Genomic DNA, 18,705 nt, shown 5'->3' with positions numbered 1-18,705 from the left:
GAGAAATATGCTGGAAATTCCTGTGCTTGGATAAGCCTGATGTTTGTGGTTGTGGAATGCAGGGAGGGGGGAGAGGTAGATGGAAGGTTTTCTTTGTTCATAAACAGCAAAGAAATGAATTAAATCCATTTTCCCTTTGCAGGTCTCTAACCAGCATATTTATCAGCCTGTGGGAAAACCAGGTAAGCCAAAATATGCTATGTCACAGTCAAAATATGGACTCTCCCTTTGTATCACTTCTGTTTTTCAGAAAATACAGTATAGGGTAGATAAGCAAAAATAAGGATTTAACCACATTTGTATGAAGTGGCAGTGATGCCTCCTGAGTAATACAGTATTTTAAAGGGGCTTCCCAAGCTAGTTTGAGAATTGTGGCCTAGATTTTTAAAGGGAAGAGGTAAACATTCTTTTCCCATTACATACCATACAAAGTCTGTTGAAAGACATCAGAGTCTCCTAGAAACTATAAAGGGCTCCTAATTTTGGGATTGTGGGTCATGATCTTTTATTGTGGGGATTGGATAAAGGAGTAGGTGGGTTTCTGCTACATGAGGATGGCATTTTCAAGTGCATTTACATTTAGTACCCATAGGGCCATAAACTGTGTCAGGTTTTAGAGGAGGATGGCAGTTTCTTTTCTTATTCTGTGCAAAATATTTTGTCACTAGATCACTCTGCCCCACCAAAGAAACCTCCTCGCCCAGGAGCGCCAAGCCATTTGGGCAGCCTTGCCAGCCTGAACAGTCCCGTGGACAGCTACAACGAAGGGGTTAAGGTAGATTCAGTTGCTCTTTCTGATCAAGACACCTTCTAATCAAAACATTACGGTTGCTAATTGAGAGGTGGGTCAAAATACCCAAAGGTGGGATGGATGGATCCGTTCATTTGCAGTCTATCTGTTTGATACACCTTTAAATTGGAGTATGTTCCCTCTTCTCGTTTGCACATGTGTAAATATTTTACCCCAAGTTATGTCTTCTGTGTGAATTCTAACAAAAAAGATATATACAGTATATGGACTTAAAATACACATTTTATATGCTGTTTGGTACATGTGGTTTTTTAAGCCAAGAACTGTACTGGAAAATACAAGAAGTGCAAAAACCAAAGGATTGTGGCATTCCATTTTGCGTATCCAGGAAGTATGAGTTGGATTGGCTTGCTTTAAACTGCAGAACAGATGAAATCCTTGAATATCCATTAACTAAACCCCTTCTTGACCAATCAGAATAAAAGTGTCTATGTCATTTTCTTCCGTATCCATAATACATGATAGTTGAGACAAGGAAGTGTTCACTGTATGCTGTGTCTAGTTAATAATAGATTGCAGCTAGTTAATAATAGATTCAGGATGTCGGGGCCCGACTGACTCTATTGCCGATGGCTGTAAGATCCACCTGCAAGCCAAGAGTCAAACCTTTAACTTTCAAAATGAGGTCTTGTGCCCAAAGTTCATGGCAAACCTACTTTTCTTACTGCCAATAACGAATAAGAGAATGTCGGTCTTATGATATACCATTGATATTACTTGTTCCATTATGCCAGTTGTAACATAGATTTACCTTTCCTGCTGATTGGTGAATGCTTGGTACATTTTAGGTACACCAGTATTGTACACTTATACTGTTGAATCTTGCTGTTCTGTTGTTCAGAGGTTTCATAATAACTTAAGTATCAAATACTATTGCCACCTTCTTCCGTGAGGCTTCTAAACATGTGAAGAGTTGCTTTTCTATAAACTGCCCATATGAAGAGCTGAGCATCTTTTCTGGTTAACTGCCCAGGAATCCGAGCAGAGCAAAGCAAAACTTGCTTCAAAGCAAAGCATGCCGCTTATATACTGCCCCATAGTACTTAAAGCACTCTCTGGGCAGTTTACAATTTAATTATGCAAGCTACACATTGCTTCTCCCCCCCCCCCCTCGACAAGCTGGGTACTCATTTTACCAAGGTCAGAAGGATGGAAGGCTGAGTGAACCTCAAGCCAGCTACTTGGGATTGAACCCTGGTTCTGAGCAGAGTTTTGCCTGCAGTACTGCAGTTTAAACACTGTGCCACAGGGCTCCTTCAGGACCAGAATCTTCCCCAGACCCTCAATAAGGTTAGAGTTTGCTGTTTGTTGTCTCCCATCATGGTTACCCATGAATTAAAGAAGCATTTACTTCCAACTTTAAGGTCGTTGGCTCTTTCCTTCTAACAAGTAGATTTCTGTGCCATACCATAATTAGGTTTCAAAACTTATCTTCAGCTTCAGAGATGGTTTGCCGTGTGCTTGAGAAATGCAAACCCCATATTCCCTTGACTTTAGCAGGAATAGGTCTTTGAACCCAAGCTTTATAACCAAGGTTGAAAGTCTCTTGGCTTCTGTGAGGAATCCAGTTTTCAACCCTCCAAGTTCTACTGAGTCCTTAAGGAAATGAGTGTGGTTGTGTTCTACCTTAGTTGGCAACTGAGACGCAAGTTGCACATGTACCTGGAAATAGGCTGGAGGAGGAGGCTAGGTCCTGCTCCCAGCAGGGATAATTTTCAGGACCACATGGGATGATGATCCCATTTCTCTATGGGCTATGCGTTTGACACTACCTTTTCTATAATGGCAGTTCCATTTTATGATACACAGACTTTTTTTTCACTGCTGTCCTGACTGGGGATTACTGTTTTTCTCATGTGTATTCAGTTGGGGTTTTGTGTGTGTGTGTGTGTGTGTGTGTGCCTCTCCTCTCTGAAGCTGAGGATGGATAAAGCCTTTAAGACACACATACAAACTATGTTTAAGCCACGGTTTTATTCTCCATGTTAGCTTAAACGTGGCCTCTTGGAGGCTCTCGGAAAAAAAAAGCCAGCTGTGTTTTTGAAGTCTGCTTATTCTCTGGCCATGGGAAATCTAAAGCCGTAAGAGGCTTCCCTGTTTAGGGTGTTGCTCTAACAACTGTGCTCTTGTTTGAGTAGGTTGTCTTAAATGTGCTGTTTCCTTGTTCAAATGAACTGCTAAGAGGAAAAGTGGGTGGAAAGGGAGGTGGAGCACATAATAAACTCATACACTGGCTATGATAAATCTGGGCAGAATGTAACTGAGTTTTAGAATCCCTTCTAAAAATGGATATTAGATAGAGGCACACAGTACACATCTACTACCTGGGCTTATGAGCCCGGAAAGGAAACTCCGTGTGGTTTCCTTTCCTTGTTGCCAGAGGCATTATGCCTTGGTGTAGCTGCTGCCAGAGGCGGAAACGACATGGGATGACCATTGTCACCGTATGCTGGCTCCTGAGCCAAACCTTGGTTTAGAGGCCAGCTGTGAGCATCTTGTAGTCTTGCTCCCGTAAGACAGCTGCTTTCCATTCAAGGTCAGTTCGTTTATTTCTCAAGAAATGAAGGGACCCTAAATAGAATATCCTAAGCTTTCCCAAGAGTTCTGTTCTTGTTTGGTGAGGAAAACGGAGATTCTCATTAAGTAAAATCTATTTTAAGTCTTTGGCTGGAGGACTTTAAGGAAGGCCCAATTTATTTCCATCTGTGGAATGAGCAAGGAGGCCGTTGTCTCGGTGTTTAAAAGTCAGCATGAGCAGACACAGCTGGCTCTCTTATAGAAAGATGGTTTTGCTGCAAACTGTGCTCTCAAGCTGCCAAGCTTCAGAACTTCTTGTTTTGTTATTTTCAGGACGATTAACTAATCCCAGGGTTTGAGTCTAAAATTCCTGCATAAACATTTTTTGTTAAAAAAAATGGTAGATAAGAGATGTGGAAAAGAGAACATAGGAGCAGTCTTCAAATTAGAATAGGGAGAGAGTGGATTCTACAAATGACCAGCAATATAGATTTACTTGGTTCTGGTTTCTGGAAAACTGGAGTTTCAGTGAGTGGCTTCTTTTCAGATAAGTGGAGTAGCTTCTTCACTGCCTGTCATCCTGGAGTGAATTTTCTGATCCCCCTCCCTCAGGAAGCCACAAAACCTTCTGTTTTAATGTAACGTGGCTCTGTGAGAACCTGCCAAGCTAAACACAGAAGCTTTTCCTGAAATTTTTAGTTTGTATGAAACCAACCAGTGCAAGGCTTGACTATACAAATCCCTCTCCTCTCCCCCCCCCCCCCAAAAAAAACACAAGTAGAAATTACAAGACTCGAGCTGAGCTTCTTAATCCGGAAGAATTTGAAGTTGAGTGCATTTTTAAAGTTTTTTTTAAAAAAATCAATGTTATTTGCCAAGGGAAAACCAGCCAAGCATTGCGCAGATAACCCTGGCCGTTTAGTTTGTGGTAGAATCCTGTTGTTGTTGGCTCCAGAAAGGGCAGGGAAACATTACAAAAATGAGCTGCTAGCCAGGCAGATTAACTCTGATGCCAGAGCCATAGAATTTCAGCATAGCAATCAAGTGGGTTGTTAGTGAGTGGCCTCCAAACCCCATCCCTCAGTAAAGAATCTGGGCGAGGGATTGACCAACCAGGAGCAATGCAATTAGATGACTAAATGGTTCCTTCTCCTGAGTGCTTCCCACTCCCCCCCCCCCAATGCATCCCAAGAAAGGCCAACATGACCTCAGCTTTTGTGCAGGGAGTTCTGGCACGTCCAAAGCAGGCCCATTTACTCCCCCCCCCCCAATTTGAGAGAGGAACCCTAATGCTGTTAATTCTTTTGCGACTCTCCAGAATGGTTGGTCCCTGCTTTTGTTTGCATGCTCACTTTTTAGGGGTGCATGGCAGATCCTGTTTCTTTCCAAGGGCCCAGACATTGCTTTGAACGGTGGGGGGAGCAGCTAACATGACTGAGTGGGAGGGGGGGACTGGGGGCACTTCGGGCCAGGAGCTTTTTAACAGGTCTCTCTTGCTGCTGTTCTCATATTTTGGACTCCCCCTTGCCCTACTGCCATTTATTAACATTGTGTTTTTCTTTTGTTTTCTCTCTTTTTCCTTCCTCTTCTGATAAATTTCTTTAACCACCCCTCAAACTCTGCTCGACACTAGCCATGGCGGGTAAGCACACATGTGTATTTGTGGTCTCGTATGAGTACTGTGTGGCGGCCCCTCTTGCTTTTCACAAACACCATTCTTTGCACGTACTTCTGTTGCAGGGATAATGATCCAGATCAGAATAGAGCAGAAACCACCTCCCGTTCCAAGACTCTTAGCAATGAAGGTTTTCTCTTCAGAGCAGGAGGGGCGGCGTAGAGAGTTGCCAGGTTCGAAGGATAGGAAGGTTTAGGCCACAGCTGACATTACACAACAGGGACTTACGAATTTTCGGAGGAGTTTCTAAAATTACTGTACAGCTAAGGCACTGTAAAGGGCCAAGGCAGCAGTATCTTTATGAGTGATGCAGAGTGCTGTGAATGAGGTTTAAGCTCTCTGTTCAGTGTAGTTCTGTACCATAGTTGTTCATCTAATTCCGTCATGTCACAGACATTTGCCCGTCTGCTTGCTCTCTTGTTGACTTAATATAACACCCCCATGGCCAGTCCCTTTGAGAACGGAAGGAGGCTCTAGCGGTAAGGCAAGAAAGACTGTTTTTCATTCACACCCTTCTGTCCTTTCTCCTTGCCATCCCAGGAAAATACTTGTAACTTGTCTATCTATCCCCTTTATATGGCACGCTGGACTTTTGGAAAGTGAGGTCATCCCCTCTTCCAAAAGTGGCTGGCCAGCCCAGATGTTTTATAAGACCCAGCATAAGAACATTGCAATCGTTTTGTCTGGACTATCAGAAGATTAAGGGGCCCTTCACAGGTTCTGGGATTACGACTTCCATGATGCCTCACTGCTAGCTACAATTGATGGGTGTTGTAGTCCAGCAGCATCTGGAGGGCCACACTTCCCCCAGTACTAGCTAGGCAAAGTATGGTTCAGATGGGGGGGGTTGTCCACCTGCTACATACATGTGTTGTCCTGTTGCCATCACTGTCAGCCTTTTCCCTCCATCCTTTCCACTTTTAGGGTGCTGTGGTAGCGCTGCGGGTTAAACTGCAAAGCCTCTGGGCTGCAAGGTTGAAAGATCAGCAGTTCGAATCCACGCGACGGAGTGAGCTCCCGTCGCTTGTCTGAGCTCCTGCCAACATAGCAGTTCGAAAGCATGTAAAAATGCGAGTAGATAAATAGGTACCACTACGGTGGGAAGGTCACAGTGTTCCGTGTCTTCTTGTGCTGGCCATGTGACCTCGGAAACGGTCTACAGACAAACGCTGGCTCTACGGCTTGGAGACGGGGATGAGCACCGCGCCCTAGAGTCGGACATGACTGGACAAATTGTCAAGTGGAACCTTTACCTATGAGAAGTACAAATGGAAACACAATGTCTAGAGTTTCTATTCCTCCAAATGCCACCAGCTGTCTCATGTCTGGATTCCTCGTTTGCTTGTTAAATGTCAGTGGCTTGAGTAAAGAAGTGTCCAAGTCGCATTTGGCCAAAATCGATTGGACATGAGTGGAAGGAAACGGTGCACTAGTGGAGTTCTTTTGCTTCTGCCACATGCACAAGTGGAAGTGCCATTGTTCTGTGGTCTGAAGGCACACATCTGCTTGTGCAACCAGTTGTACAACTGGAAGCTGCATTGAATTTCCCACGTTTGATCCCCTCCCCTCCCAGGTATATGCAAGCACCATGTTGTTGGTTCTGTATTAGTTCTAGCCCTGAGGCTACCATCCTCGTTGTGTCAACCCAGAGGTCTTACTATCCTATGTGTCCTTTATTGATCTACGGTTGTTGGCTAAGCTTTCATCAAAGGAGTGATGATGGATGTATTTGCCTAGGTTTTCAGAAAATGTTGTTGGGACACCTACATACCTTTCCGTTCCACAACAGGGAGCTTAATGGGAGCCCTGCACACAGAAAGGTTAGAAAGACACTGTATGTGGGATTAGGCCATGTTGTTCAAGAGAGGGATACGTTAAGCAGTAGGCTGCCCACCTGATCCAGCGTCGGAAGTGTTGTGGGCTGGATCCACGCTGTGTGTGTGCTGAAATCTGTGAAATCCTTGAGGTGTGACTAACTGGCTGAGAATGTGCACTAATGGCATCCTGCAAAACTTATGAATTGATATGTATAGTATCACATCATCAGTCTGGATGCAGTCCAGCGTCTTCCAAGGGCTCATCAGTTAGTCTGTGAGATGGATTGAAAGACAACAAAACCAGCTTGGTCCCTCTCTGGTTTTAAATTTTTGCTCAGCTTTCTTTCAGTCCCCAGTTTTTTTGGCATGGTGTCCTAGAAGCCTTTCTGGGATTCCATCAGCCTGCCCCCTGTGCCTTAATGTGTGCCTTAACGGGAGGGAAGAATTCCTATTGCAGCAAAAAGGCTTCCTAAGATAGTAGATGGACAGTGCCATCTGGTGGGGAAGAATGAGGGAGTAACCCATCTCCTTCCTTCCAGATTCAGCCTCAGGAAATCAGCCCTCCCCCAACAGCCAACCTGGATCGTTCCAATGACAAAGTGTACGAGAATGTCACCGGCCTGGTGAAGGCAGTCATAGAGATGTCCAGCAAAATCCAGCCAGCACCGCCAGAGGAGTATGTCCCCATGGTAAAGGTAGGAGAGCTTTTTCCCCCCCTTTCTTAAAACATCTCCATACAGGGCTACTAACATGTCCAGTGGAAACACGGAAAACTGTGCCAGACTCACAACTGTGAAGGGGTGTGTGTGTGTGCATGAATGTTTTACATTCCGTTTGTACATTCAGTTGCCCATGAACAACTTGTCTAGATTCTTGACAATCTCCAATTCCTTTGTTATTTTTTTTTCTCAGCATTTATGTAGTGCTTTCAAAAGAAAAAAAAAGGATGAGTTAGTGCTGCAGGTTAAACTACAGAAGCCTCTGTGCTGTAAGGTCAGAAGAGCTGCAGTCATGAGATCGAATCCACGCGACGGAGTGAGCTCCCATTGCTTGTCCCAGCTCCTGCCAACCTAGCCATTTGAAAGCATGTAAAAATGCGAGTAGATAAATAGGTACCACCATGATGGGAAGGCTGTGTCTAGTCGCACTGGTCACATGACCACAGGAGATTGTCTTCGGACAAACGCTGGCTCTATGGGTTGGAAACAGAGATGAACACCACCCCCTAGAGCCGGACATGACTGGACAAATTGTCAAGGGGAACCTTTACCTTCAAAAGAAAGCTTTTCAAGTAATTCTGTTTTCTTGTAATCCTTGTCACCTTCAGGGGGATCTTTTCTCTGCTTCTCGCAAGTGTAACAACAGCAGGTTTGAGTAACAAGATCCATCGTGAACAGAACATTCTGTATTTTTAAGACGTTTTATTCAATGGGATAGCCTTTATTTTGGGCCCTCTTTGATTGCACACTTCCATGGCCAGAGGTTTCCAGAGCCTTGCTTTGAAACAATGGCTGCTTCTCTAAAATATGGAACAAAACGCTGTATCTTTCCAGGCCGCTGTAACTAAAGGGTGCTGCTTACAGCTATTGTGTGAATCAACGGTCAGTTCAGGCATCAAAGGCTAAGGTTTCAAAAGGCAGGAATACTCTTTGCATTTGAGGAGCTTGCTGAATCTAATTGGCAAGTAGTACAATTGCATATTTGACAAGGCAGTTGAGACTATAGATGGGATTTTTGGATATTCTGGACTACAAGTACCGTAATTCTCTGTTCTAGTTCTACCTACAGTACAAAAGCTTTGAGGCTGTGTTAGGCCTAGCTCTGCCCAACCTTCCTGTTTCTGCCCCGCTGCTGAGAGCTTTCTTCCTGAGCCAGGAAACGTGGGTGGAGCTGGGCCCAGCGTAACCTCAAAGTCTCTCAAATTTGGGCCTTTTCCCCAGATGCATCATATGTGTGAACACTAATAGGATGCTAGCCCAAGTCTTCAGCAACATTCATTCCCCTCCCCTCCCCAGCTCAATACTAAAACTGGTTTTGCTAACTGTGGTTGCAGGGCCCTGAAGACTATGTGGAGATTTTTAAATAGCTTTTAAAACTTGGTGTAAATTTTTCTTAATAACCTTAAAGTCAAGTGTATGTTTGTGTCTTTGTGTACATTAATCCTCAGGTATGGTTCTCGGTCTGTTACTAATTCATTGTACTTCAATTATTGTCTGTAACTAGGAGGTTGGTTTGGCCCTGCGAACTTTACTGGCAACCGTAGATGAGACCATCCCAGTACTCCCAACAAGCACGCATAGAGAGGTAAGGAGGTGCCCGAGTCATTCACACTGTAATTGCTGGCCTTCAGCCTGAGCTGGAGGCCAATGAATTGCTCATCAGTTTTGTGGTGAGCAGGTCTGAAACCACATGTAGCTTTGGTTTCTTTTTGCATTCTGCCATCTTGCTCGGAGCTCACTGGAACGGCAGTTAAGCAGCAGACATTGTGAGAACAGCAGATTATTGTTGTTGTTGCTTAGTCGTTTAGTTGTGTCCGACTCTTCGTGGCCCCATGGACCAGAGCACGCCAGGCCCTCCTGTCTTCCACTGCCTCCCGGAGTTGGGTCAAAATCATGTTGGTCGCTTCGGTGACACCGTCCAACCATCTCGTTCTCTGTCGTCCCCTTCTCCTCTTGGCTCCACACTTTCCCCACATCAGGGTCCTTTCCAAGGAGTCTTCTCTTCTCACACGAAGGCCAAAGTATTGGAGCCTCAGCTTCAGGATCTGTCCTTCCAGGGAGCACTCAGGGTTGATTTGTTTCAAAATGGAAAGGTTTGTTCTCTTTGCAGTCCAGGGGACTCTCTGAAGGCTTCTGCCGCATAGCCTTTCCATAGTTAAGTATTGGGACCAGTTTTTACATAGCCTACATCGACAATTCACCGTATTCATTCGTTTGCTCTTGTGTATTCTGGAATTTGTTATGTTGGATGGCTGATCAGAATACTCCCTGGAACCTTTCATTCTTACACAGGGACAGGGGAATGCCTCCTATATTCTTTCACATTAAACCATTGTATGGTTACTGTTTGTGCTTCTTTTAAGAGAGAACTGTTTAAAGCAGGCAAGCAACTGTATACTAGTCATGCTGCTTGTATTAGGTGTTGCCAAATCAGGAGTTTTAAGACTCCTCGCTGACCATGAAACTCATTGCATGACCTTGGACCAGTTATACACACTTACACTCACCTGCTTCACTATTTTTTTTCTGAGAGAATGAAAGGTCTAAGATTATAAGTGTAACAAACATTACATGGAGAGTTATAGTTCTGCCCGTTTGAAATATATAGGGTTAAGATGCAAATCAGTTTTCTCATTTGAGTGTTTTTCTGCAATTTTTGTTTAAACCATAGGCTAACATTGTTTGGGGGACAGCCAATAGGAAACCGTTCCTTGAGCATTTCACATGACTGGAAAACCCTCTTAAGAGTTGTCAGAAGTTGGAAATTACTTTGAGAGCCTGTAGCAGCAGTTGCTTTTGATATTGGCCCTTCATGAATCTTCTCTTTTGCAGATTGAGATGGCTCAAAAACTCCTGAACTCTGACCTTGCTGAATTGATTAACAAGATGAAGCTGGCTCAGCAGTACGTTATGACTAGCCTCCAGCAAGAATACAAAAAGCAGATGCTGACAGCAGCACATGCCCTGGCTGTGGATGCGAAAAACTTGCTGGACGTGATTGACCAGGCCAGACTAAAATCTATTGGTCAGTCCAGGACCCACTAGAGGCACAGAAGGTTGGGTTTTACATTGTACAGTTTGAAGAGTAGCGCTCATTCACAACAGGCAACACTTCCGCCTTCCAGCAAACGTGAGAATTGACTGGTCTCGTTCAACGAATTCCCATCCTGCCTAACAGAATGATAGATGGTAGTGCTCTTCAGTCTTCAAACAATATTTCTTTTTAAAAAAATCAACAATGCCAAGGAAGACCCAGGTTTGAAAACAGAATTCTTTTGACAGTCGAAACCCTTTGGAAATGTTTCGCAGCATGTGGAATGGACATCTCTTCCAATGCCCGAGGCTTCTTAAAACTTTTGCAAATGAAACTGTCCGAGCTGCAGAACTGAGAGATATTGTCAAGTGAAGAATTCTGGGAAACCTCAGGGCTGAGGATTCTTGGCTTACAATGTGTGAACTGTTCAGACTGGAATTCTTTTTTTAATTATTATTATTATTAGAACACTTAGTGCCACAAAACGCTAATCACAATTTACAGAGAAAGATTTAAAAGCTCTATTTTCAAAATGTTTCCTTCAAAAACTAAAGTCCTCTTCATCTGCTTTCCTGCCCCTTTCACTCGGACTTCCGTGAACCATGGGAGCAGAAACCAGTTGAACAAAACACAACAGAGAACTTGTCTTTTTCACCAGAATAACGTGCCACTTTTTTGTAGCAGTTGTTTTCCTTGGAAGTGGAAAAAAGGAAAAAAAGAAGCTGCTTTGTACCAGAGCAACTTGGAGCTGCAGTTAGAAGAAAAAGTTCTGTAACCATACATGTTCCCCATTTTTTATATAATTTATAAAGAAAGATTAAAGCCATGATGACTATTTTAAATATGTTTTGGTTTTTAACTTATATAGCAAGTAAAAGCACAGTCATTGTAGAGTACTTTCTAGACAGTTGGTGTAGGACTTGTGTGGTCTGAATTCAAATTCCTGCTTAGTCGTGGAATGGGTGTGTGTGTGTGCATTCCCAAATCTTAATAGCTCAGTGGTTTACATACTGTATCTGGTTGTGGAAGCTAGAGGTTGGGAGTTCATTTCCTCACTGCACCTCCTGCGGCAAGCTGCATAACCCAAGGGAAAAGGACTTCTGAGTTTTCTCTACCTGAAAAACCCTGAAAAGGGTCCCCCCCCCCCCAATAATTCAGAATTAACTTGATGGCACATTATTATCAAAACCCTTCTAGTAAGTTGCAACCAACAGCAAATAACACAAGCACAAATGATACAGATAGTTTCTAGGGGCAAAAAAATACAATAGGATAACCCCCCCCAATCCATGGGTGTCGCTGCCACCAAGCCTGAAGTCTGCAGACACTTATTACTCTTGGTCTCTTGAATGGATCCACTAGCTGTGTTTCCATGAGTCGGGGGGGGGGGGGGAGGGAGGGAGGCTTTGAACCTATCCCCAGGAAAGGGTGGTCCTACTGCACCAAGTCAATTGGAAGGGCAAAGGGAGTGGGGAGTGCTTCTTTGCCCAGCTTCTCTCTTGCAACTCATGTCTTTTAAAGGCAGACATACCTTTTTATGTGGTTTCCACTTCTGTGTATTATATAATAAAGGCTACTTAAAGCAGGGGTTCCCAACCCCCTGTCCACAGCCTTGGCAGGACCGGTCCATGGAGACAGATTTCCCGCCCCCCCCCCCATACATGCAGATGCACGTATACCCCACAGATGCACATGCACCTTGTCTAAACACGGATGTGGTTTAAAAAAGGTTGGGAACCACTGACTTAAAGGATGATATATAAGCATCTCTCTCCTTATAAGAACTGTTGTTTTAAGCTGATGGAGGCTAGCCCGAGAGACGCAGAGAATCTTACCACTAGAAAAGAGGGGCAGCTTGACAGCAGAAAACAGAGGACAGGTTAAGCAGTTCATTACTACTCTCAATTTTGTCACTTTGCAAAACCAAATAACCTCCCCGAGCGAAGAGGGAAAGAGTGTTTTCCACCCATATACCGACAGACATGGATTTTAGACCCGTGGGACCTATGGAGCTACTATACAAAACCCAGAAAAATGTAACCATTTAAGGTAAGTTAAAGGGGCATTTCATATTTCTTTTTTGGGAAGTCATGAAGATATCTGCTGTAAATGCCAAGCATGCATTCTGTAATGCCAACCAGTAGCAAATTTCAACTACTGCAGTTCTAGATTTGCCCTTCTAATGTATTTTTTTAACGTGACCATTGCTTTCTGCAAAATTTTTACTAGGGAGTATTAGTTTCTACAATTGTTTGTATAATTCTAGATGAGAATTTACTGAAGTACCTGATTGCTTGCAGGTGTTTATTATAAGTAACAAGTACCTTTATAGGAAATAAAGCACTAACATAGCACTTACTAGCCAAAACACTCTGAAATCCACTGCTAAGATACACATAGCAAAAATGAATACAATTTCAACTGCAAGTCCTAGTCAGTTTGGAAAAAATGCTGAAGTTCTGAGTAATCTTCCTGGTCAGCCAAAATCTTTTTTGTTGTTGTTCACTGTTCTATTGTTTCAGAGCAGTCTCCCAAACTAAGACTAACTACAGGAATTATTCTCTCAGCCCAGACAAAACATGATATCCTGAGTAACTACCATATTTTTCTGTGTATAAAACTATACTTTTGTCTAAAGTCTTTAGACTAAAAATTGAGGGTCATCTTATACACGGAGGTAAGCTGAAGAGAGAAAAAACAAGAGGGGAAAGCAGGGATCAAAGTGATCTTGCAGGGCCTTGATCCCTGATTTCCCCTCCACTTACTAAGCCTCAGCAAAAGGAAAGCAGGGATCAAAGTGCTGCAGGGCCGCTTTGATCCCTGCTTTCTCCTCTGCTTGCTAAGTCCCATGGGCCCATATAAGGGGGAAAGGAATCAAAATGACTGTGCAGTTGTGGGATTGCTTTGATCCCTTTCCCTCTCCTTTTGATAAGCCACGTGAGGCTTGGCACAAAGGGAGAAAGCAGGGATCAAAGCCATCCTGTAGCACTTTGATCCATTTTACCCTACATTTGCTAAGCCCCACTTAGATTTCTTAATTTTGGGTTAGAAAAGTGGGGAGCGTCTTATATATGGGGCATCTTATACATGAAAAAATATGGTATATGCTGGATCAATCTTCAGCAAATTAATATTATTCAAGTGTAAACCTTCATGTACCATCCCCATAAGAGTTTAAAAAGCAGGCCAGTTTTTTCATTTATATGTATCTTTATTATAAAGAATACACAACGCTGGCTTAGTCAAAAAGCCCAAAGCCCATATCATCATCAGATTCTTCAGATTCTTCCTTCTTTTCTTCTTCCTTCTTCTCCTCAGCTGCAAAATAAATCAGTACTGGTTAAAGGATGGCAATCCCAGCCTACCATATAAAAATGTCCACATGCGGCTTCATACTGAACATACAGCTTTACCTTTCATCATCACACCTACTTCCAGAAACTGCAACTGAGATCCCAAGGAGAAAATCCCACACAGAGAGACAATTTAAAAAAAATCTAACTCACCAGGAGCAGCGCCACCAGCAGGCGCCCCGCCACCAGCAGGGGCTGAAGCCGCCGGAGCCCCACCACCAACGCCTACGTTACAGATGAGACTTCCAATGTCGATGTTGGCTAAGGCCTAGTCATTAAAAAAAAGATCGTTATTACAAAACAGTCCTATCCATATGAGCCTCGTGGCGCAGTGGTTAAAACGCTGTATTGCAGCTAAAACTGTGCTCACGACCTGGGGTTCAAATCCCAGGTAGCCGGCTCAAGGTTGACTCAGCCTTCCATCCTTCCGAGGTCGGTAAAATGAGTACCCAGCTTGCTGGGGGGGGGGGGCAATGTGTATCCTGTATAATTAAAAAATTGTAAACTGCCCGGAGAGTGCTTGTAGCGCTATGGGGCGGTATATAAGTCCAATAAATAAATAAATAAATCTCTTTGAGTAAGCTAAACTCTTTTGTAGAAGAAAAATCTAAGGTGTATTAAATCTTCTAGAACTGCTTACTTCAAGTAAGAAAATACATGTGGATGTTCTTCCACTTAATTGTAACTTAATTGTTACGCTTAACTGTAACATACCTCACAGAAAGAAACTTACTCATTCTTCCACAGTTTAAAGTAGGGGTCCCCCAACCCCCGGTCTGTGGAAGGACCGGGCCACCGGGACAGATGAGAGGTGAGCAAAGCTCCACCCCATCAGCACCGTCCTATTAGGTTCCGATGCCGCTGCTGATCTGACAGGAAGCGGAGCTTCGCTCCCTGCTCCGCCAGCAGCTGCTACATCAGCTGTGCCTGTGGCATTAGAATCTCATAGGAGCCTGCACTCCTCTTAGGTTCTAATGCCGGTACTGATCTAACAGGAGACATAATGCTAATGTAATGATAATAGAAATAAAGGCCACAATACATGTACAGTGGTGCCTCGCTTAACAATTACCTCGTTAAATGACGAAACCGCTTTACGATGAAGTTTTTGCAATCGCTATTGCGTTTGCAAAATAATGTTCCTATGGGGAAAATCGCTTAACGATGATCGGTTCCCTGCTTCGAGAACAGATTTTTCGCTAGACGAGGATTTTAAAACAGCTGATCGGCGGCTCTAAAATGGCTCCCCGCTGTGCAAAATGGCTCCCCGCTGTGCTTTAGGATGGATTCCTCACTTTACAGGCACCGGAAAATGGCCGCCCTATGGAGGATCTGCGCAAAATGAGCAGGTATTTCTCCCACTGAAACGCATTGAACCGGTTTTCAATGCATTTCAATGGGTTTTTTTTAATATCGCTTGATGAGGATTTCGCTTAAGAGCGATTTGAATGGAACGAATTATCCTCGTCAAGCGAGGCACCACTGTAATGAGCTCAATTCAAATCTCTCCTCCAACAATGTACTGCATGACAAGTACCCCCCCCCCCAATCCCTAGGGAGAATGGTCTTCAACTAAACCGGTCCCTGGTGTCAAAACTGTTGAGGACCACTGGTTTAAAGGCTTTGGAATAATTCAGTGCTAACTACAGTTCAGCATTAGGGATGTTTATTTTAACTGTTATTTTTTGACAATACTCCCAAAAGATCATAACCTAAACAATGTCATTAAAAACCCCCTACCACACCCTAAATGAAAGTACTAAAACACTCAGTAGTTGCTTTCAATTCACTTTTAGGAGTTGGTAGCAATCTACCAGCCTCTCCGTTATGTGGTTAGTAAAACTTTCAAACCTCTTGAACATTCGGATAGAGGTGGTTACATGAAATCTGTTATACCGGATCACATTTTTTTGACTGGTCTTACCTTTGCAAACAGACCAGGCCAGAAGGGTTCGACATTGACTCCAGCTGCTTTGATAAGAGCATTGATTTTGTCCTCCTAGATGAAACATATCAGCAGGATTAAGTAAATCATAAATCATCCTGTTTCCTCTGCCAAAGAAATATGCACTGTCTCTGAAAACCAGTACTGCTCAATATGCAGTTTGAGACCTATAACTCTGCTAGTAGAACAACCTCATAATTATTAATACCTCCCTGATGTTATTGCTTATATCGCATTTACCAGAGATGGGCACAAAATATGGTTCACCAGATGGAGCCCACAGGTGTTGTGTCACCAGTCCGGCTTCCCTGCCCTGCCTCCTCCTGCAGCTGGCCTCCCTGGGGAAAAGACAAGGTGGGGAATCCAGGGTACCAACACAACACCTATGGGCCTGAAATGCCAAAACACACCAATTATTGCCCATCGCTAGTACAATAGTACCTGAACTTAAGAACTTAATCCGTATTGGGACTGCGTTCTTAGGTCAAAACGTTCATAAGTCAAAGCACCATTTCCCATAGGTATACATTGAAAACCATTTAATACGTATCTGCTGTTTTTCGTTCTTAAGTCAAGGCGCTGTTCTTAAGTCTAAGCATTAGTTCCCATAGGAACTAGTGCAAAGCCGGTTCATCCATATTCACCACTAGAGGGTGAATTTTCTTTATGTTTTCTTCTTTTGACCTAAGGTGAATTTAGGTCAAAAAAAGGGCAGGAAAGGTTTTTCCCCCTGTGGTTCTTAAGTCAAGGCTCCGTTCTCAAGTCGAAGCAACTTTTTGCAAATGGAGCTGTTCTTATGTAGGGACATTCTCAAGTCGAGGTACCACTGTATTGATTTGTTGTGGGAGATGAGGCCTTGTAATAGCATTTAAAAATATTCTTGTTCTGTTCTTCTGAAATGGCATCTTCCCCCTACTAGCCGCTACAATACATATAACAGAGCATCTTTGGTTTGATGATCTATGAAGCTAGTGCCCCTTAAAGTGGTGCTATGACTGTAGATCTTCTTAGCCATGGTGAGCGCACCATGAGTAGCGATATAAGAACATCTGTATTGCCCAGCTGTTTTAAAGTCTCAGCTCAAGAGGACCTGACAGTAACTATACTGAGCATAAGATCTGATATTTTGTTTGCTAAAAATACATGAAATTACTGGATGTCTTGTTCCAAACTCTGCAGGCTGATGAAAAACCATTGTTTCACTCATTATTATACACCATCATGTCTCTCTCTCTGTTCAAGCCAAGAGGAACATTAATTCTGGGACTTCTTAAAATAAAGCCTCTTACTGCCCTTTTTGGCAATGCAGTTAGCTAGAATGTATCCTCAAGACAAAAAGAGCAAACTGCATCCAAAAAGATGGCCCTTCAGAGAAGCAGAACCCCCAAGGCACATTTAAACATGTCCTTACAAGACCTCTTGTCCCACAAGGCATGAATCCATTGCAACCAGCATAATACAAAACTCAACCTTATGAAGGCAATTTATCTTTCTTCATGGGCCTCCTTGACAGGAAGCTGGACTCGATCCACAGGGACCCCCCTTCCAATGCTGCAGCTCTAAAAGCTTGAGGCTATTACACAGTTTACATTTCTGGGCATATATATATATATATATATAGGAAACATATACATATATACAGTATAGAAAACGTAGTTTCAAACACAGTTAAAACGATTTAAACTCCTTTTTAACCAGATACAGTCCATGGCCTGGTCCACTGACAAGGAGGTCCTCTTTAGGCCACGTGGTGGGGCCTCCATTCTACCTCTAGGCAGAGCAAGGCAACCCAGAGAGCGGCTGCTCCGTTTTGGGCTCTTCAGCCCCCAAGGAAGATTCAAGCTCTCTCTCTCTCTCTTGCCATTCCTCCCCCCTCTTTGGAAATCCACCCGTGGAAAGCGCTTCAGGAAGAGAGGCGCTCGTGCTGGACGGGGGGGGGGGGGAATCCACGGGGGAAAGCCGTCCCAGGTCCCGATCCAGAAGACGCGCCCCCTTCCTCAAAGCAGAAGGAGCAGCAGCGGGGGGGGCGGCGTCGCCCCCCCCCCCGAACCAGGAGAGGGAAGCGGGGCGTGGGCCTCCCTTTCCGGGCCTTCTGCTCGGAGGGGGCGCCACGAGGTCCCTCTTCTTCTCCCCCCTCCCCAAACACCCACCCGCGTCCCACGAAGCCCGACCCGACCCGGCTCCTTCCTCCCTTCCCTTCCCTGCCGGCCTCCCCGGCGGAGGCCTTCGCGCCGCCTCACCGTGACGGTGACCTCGTCGTCGTGCAGGATGAGGGCGGAGTAGATGCAGGCGAGCTCGGAGACGGAGGCCATGGCGGGTCTGGTCGGGTCGGGGTCGGTGCGCGGTGCCAGTCGCCGAGGGTGGGGAAGTCGGCCTTAGCTTCGGCTGAAGGACCGAGCACCTTGTGCGCTGCCAGAGAGAGGAGAGCGGAAAAAGGAAGGGCCCGCCCGCCTGACCCCGTTTATATAACGCCGACGCCGGCCAATCCGCGGCCGTCTCGCTCCGGGGACTCTCCGGCTGCGGAGCGCTCTGAAAAGCAAAGCCCGCTCTGGTTGGACGCCGGCGCGGACCACAATCCCGCGTGAAGCCAAGGAGCCAATCAGCCTTTGCGAGGCTGCCTGGTGAACGAGGGCCGCGTGGCCGGTCTAGAGGATTCTCCAATCCACGGCAGCGTTGTTAGGACCGTGGAAGCTCCACAGAGACAGAAAATTAGATACGCTCCAAGTCCGCTTCTATGGTCATATTCCGGGACCAACGAAAAATGCGCCTAGGCAGCCTCCTCTTCCGCACTCCGATGGATGCCCCGGAAGCTGAGCCCTACGTAGTCGCCCACT

General features: G+C 44.7%; 2 protein-coding genes across 12 annotated transcripts in view; one reads left to right on the top strand and one right to left on the bottom strand.

Moving 5' to 3' along the window:
- PTK2 (protein tyrosine kinase 2) overlaps positions 1-11,415 on the top strand; it is a 256,954-nt gene extending 245,539 nt beyond the window's left edge. For all 11 annotated transcript variants that reach the window (XM_078391686.1, XM_078391688.1, XM_078391687.1 and 8 more), the window contains 5 exons: positions 143-182; positions 669-775; positions 7,360-7,515; positions 9,044-9,124; positions 10,372-11,415. In XM_078391686.1, coding sequence (XP_078247812.1) covers positions 143-182; positions 669-775; positions 7,360-7,515; positions 9,044-9,124; positions 10,372-10,584 — 597 coding nt within the window. In that variant the 3' untranslated portion in view covers positions 10,585-11,415. The remainder of the gene's footprint in view (positions 1-142; positions 183-668; positions 776-7,359; positions 7,516-9,043; positions 9,125-10,371) is intronic.
- A 2,348-nt stretch (positions 11,416-13,763) lies between these two features.
- On the bottom strand, positions 13,764-18,325 carry RPLP1 (ribosomal protein lateral stalk subunit P1). Its single transcript, XM_020804558.3, has 4 exons — positions 18,112-18,325; positions 15,851-15,925; positions 14,080-14,194; positions 13,764-13,891 (listed from the first exon to the last, which is right to left on the bottom strand). The coding sequence occupies exons 1-4, from the start codon at positions 18,181-18,183 to the stop codon at positions 13,812-13,814; spliced, it is 342 nt and encodes a 113-aa protein (XP_020660217.1). The 5' UTR covers positions 18,184-18,325; the 3' UTR covers positions 13,764-13,811.
- Positions 18,326-18,705: the final 380 nt, after the last annotated feature.

Source organism: Pogona vitticeps, chromosome 4 (assembly GCF_051106095.1).
Source record: "Pogona vitticeps strain Pit_001003342236 chromosome 4, PviZW2.1, whole genome shotgun sequence".
NCBI lineage: Eukaryota > Metazoa > Chordata > Lepidosauria > Squamata > Agamidae > Pogona > Pogona vitticeps.
Note: the sequence above shows the minus strand (reverse complement) of the source record. Positions and strands in the feature narration are given on the sequence as shown.

What these genes read in the sequence shown, in the direction of transcription:
- RPLP1 (XM_020804558.3), bottom strand. Translation starts at nt 18,183, where the DNA reads ATGGCCTCCGTCTCCGAGCTCGCCTGCATCTACTCCGCCCTCATCCTG. An exon ending in ACGACGAGGTCACCGTCACG is followed by an intron (nt 15,926 to 18,111) that starts GTGAGGCGGCGC and finishes TGTTTCATCTAG; the next exon opens with GAGGACAAAATCAATGCTCT. An exon ending in TGCTGGTGGCGCTGCTCCTG is followed by an intron (nt 13,892 to 14,079) that starts GTGAGTTAGATT and finishes TTTATTTTGCAG; the next exon opens with CTGAGGAGAAGAAGGAAGAA.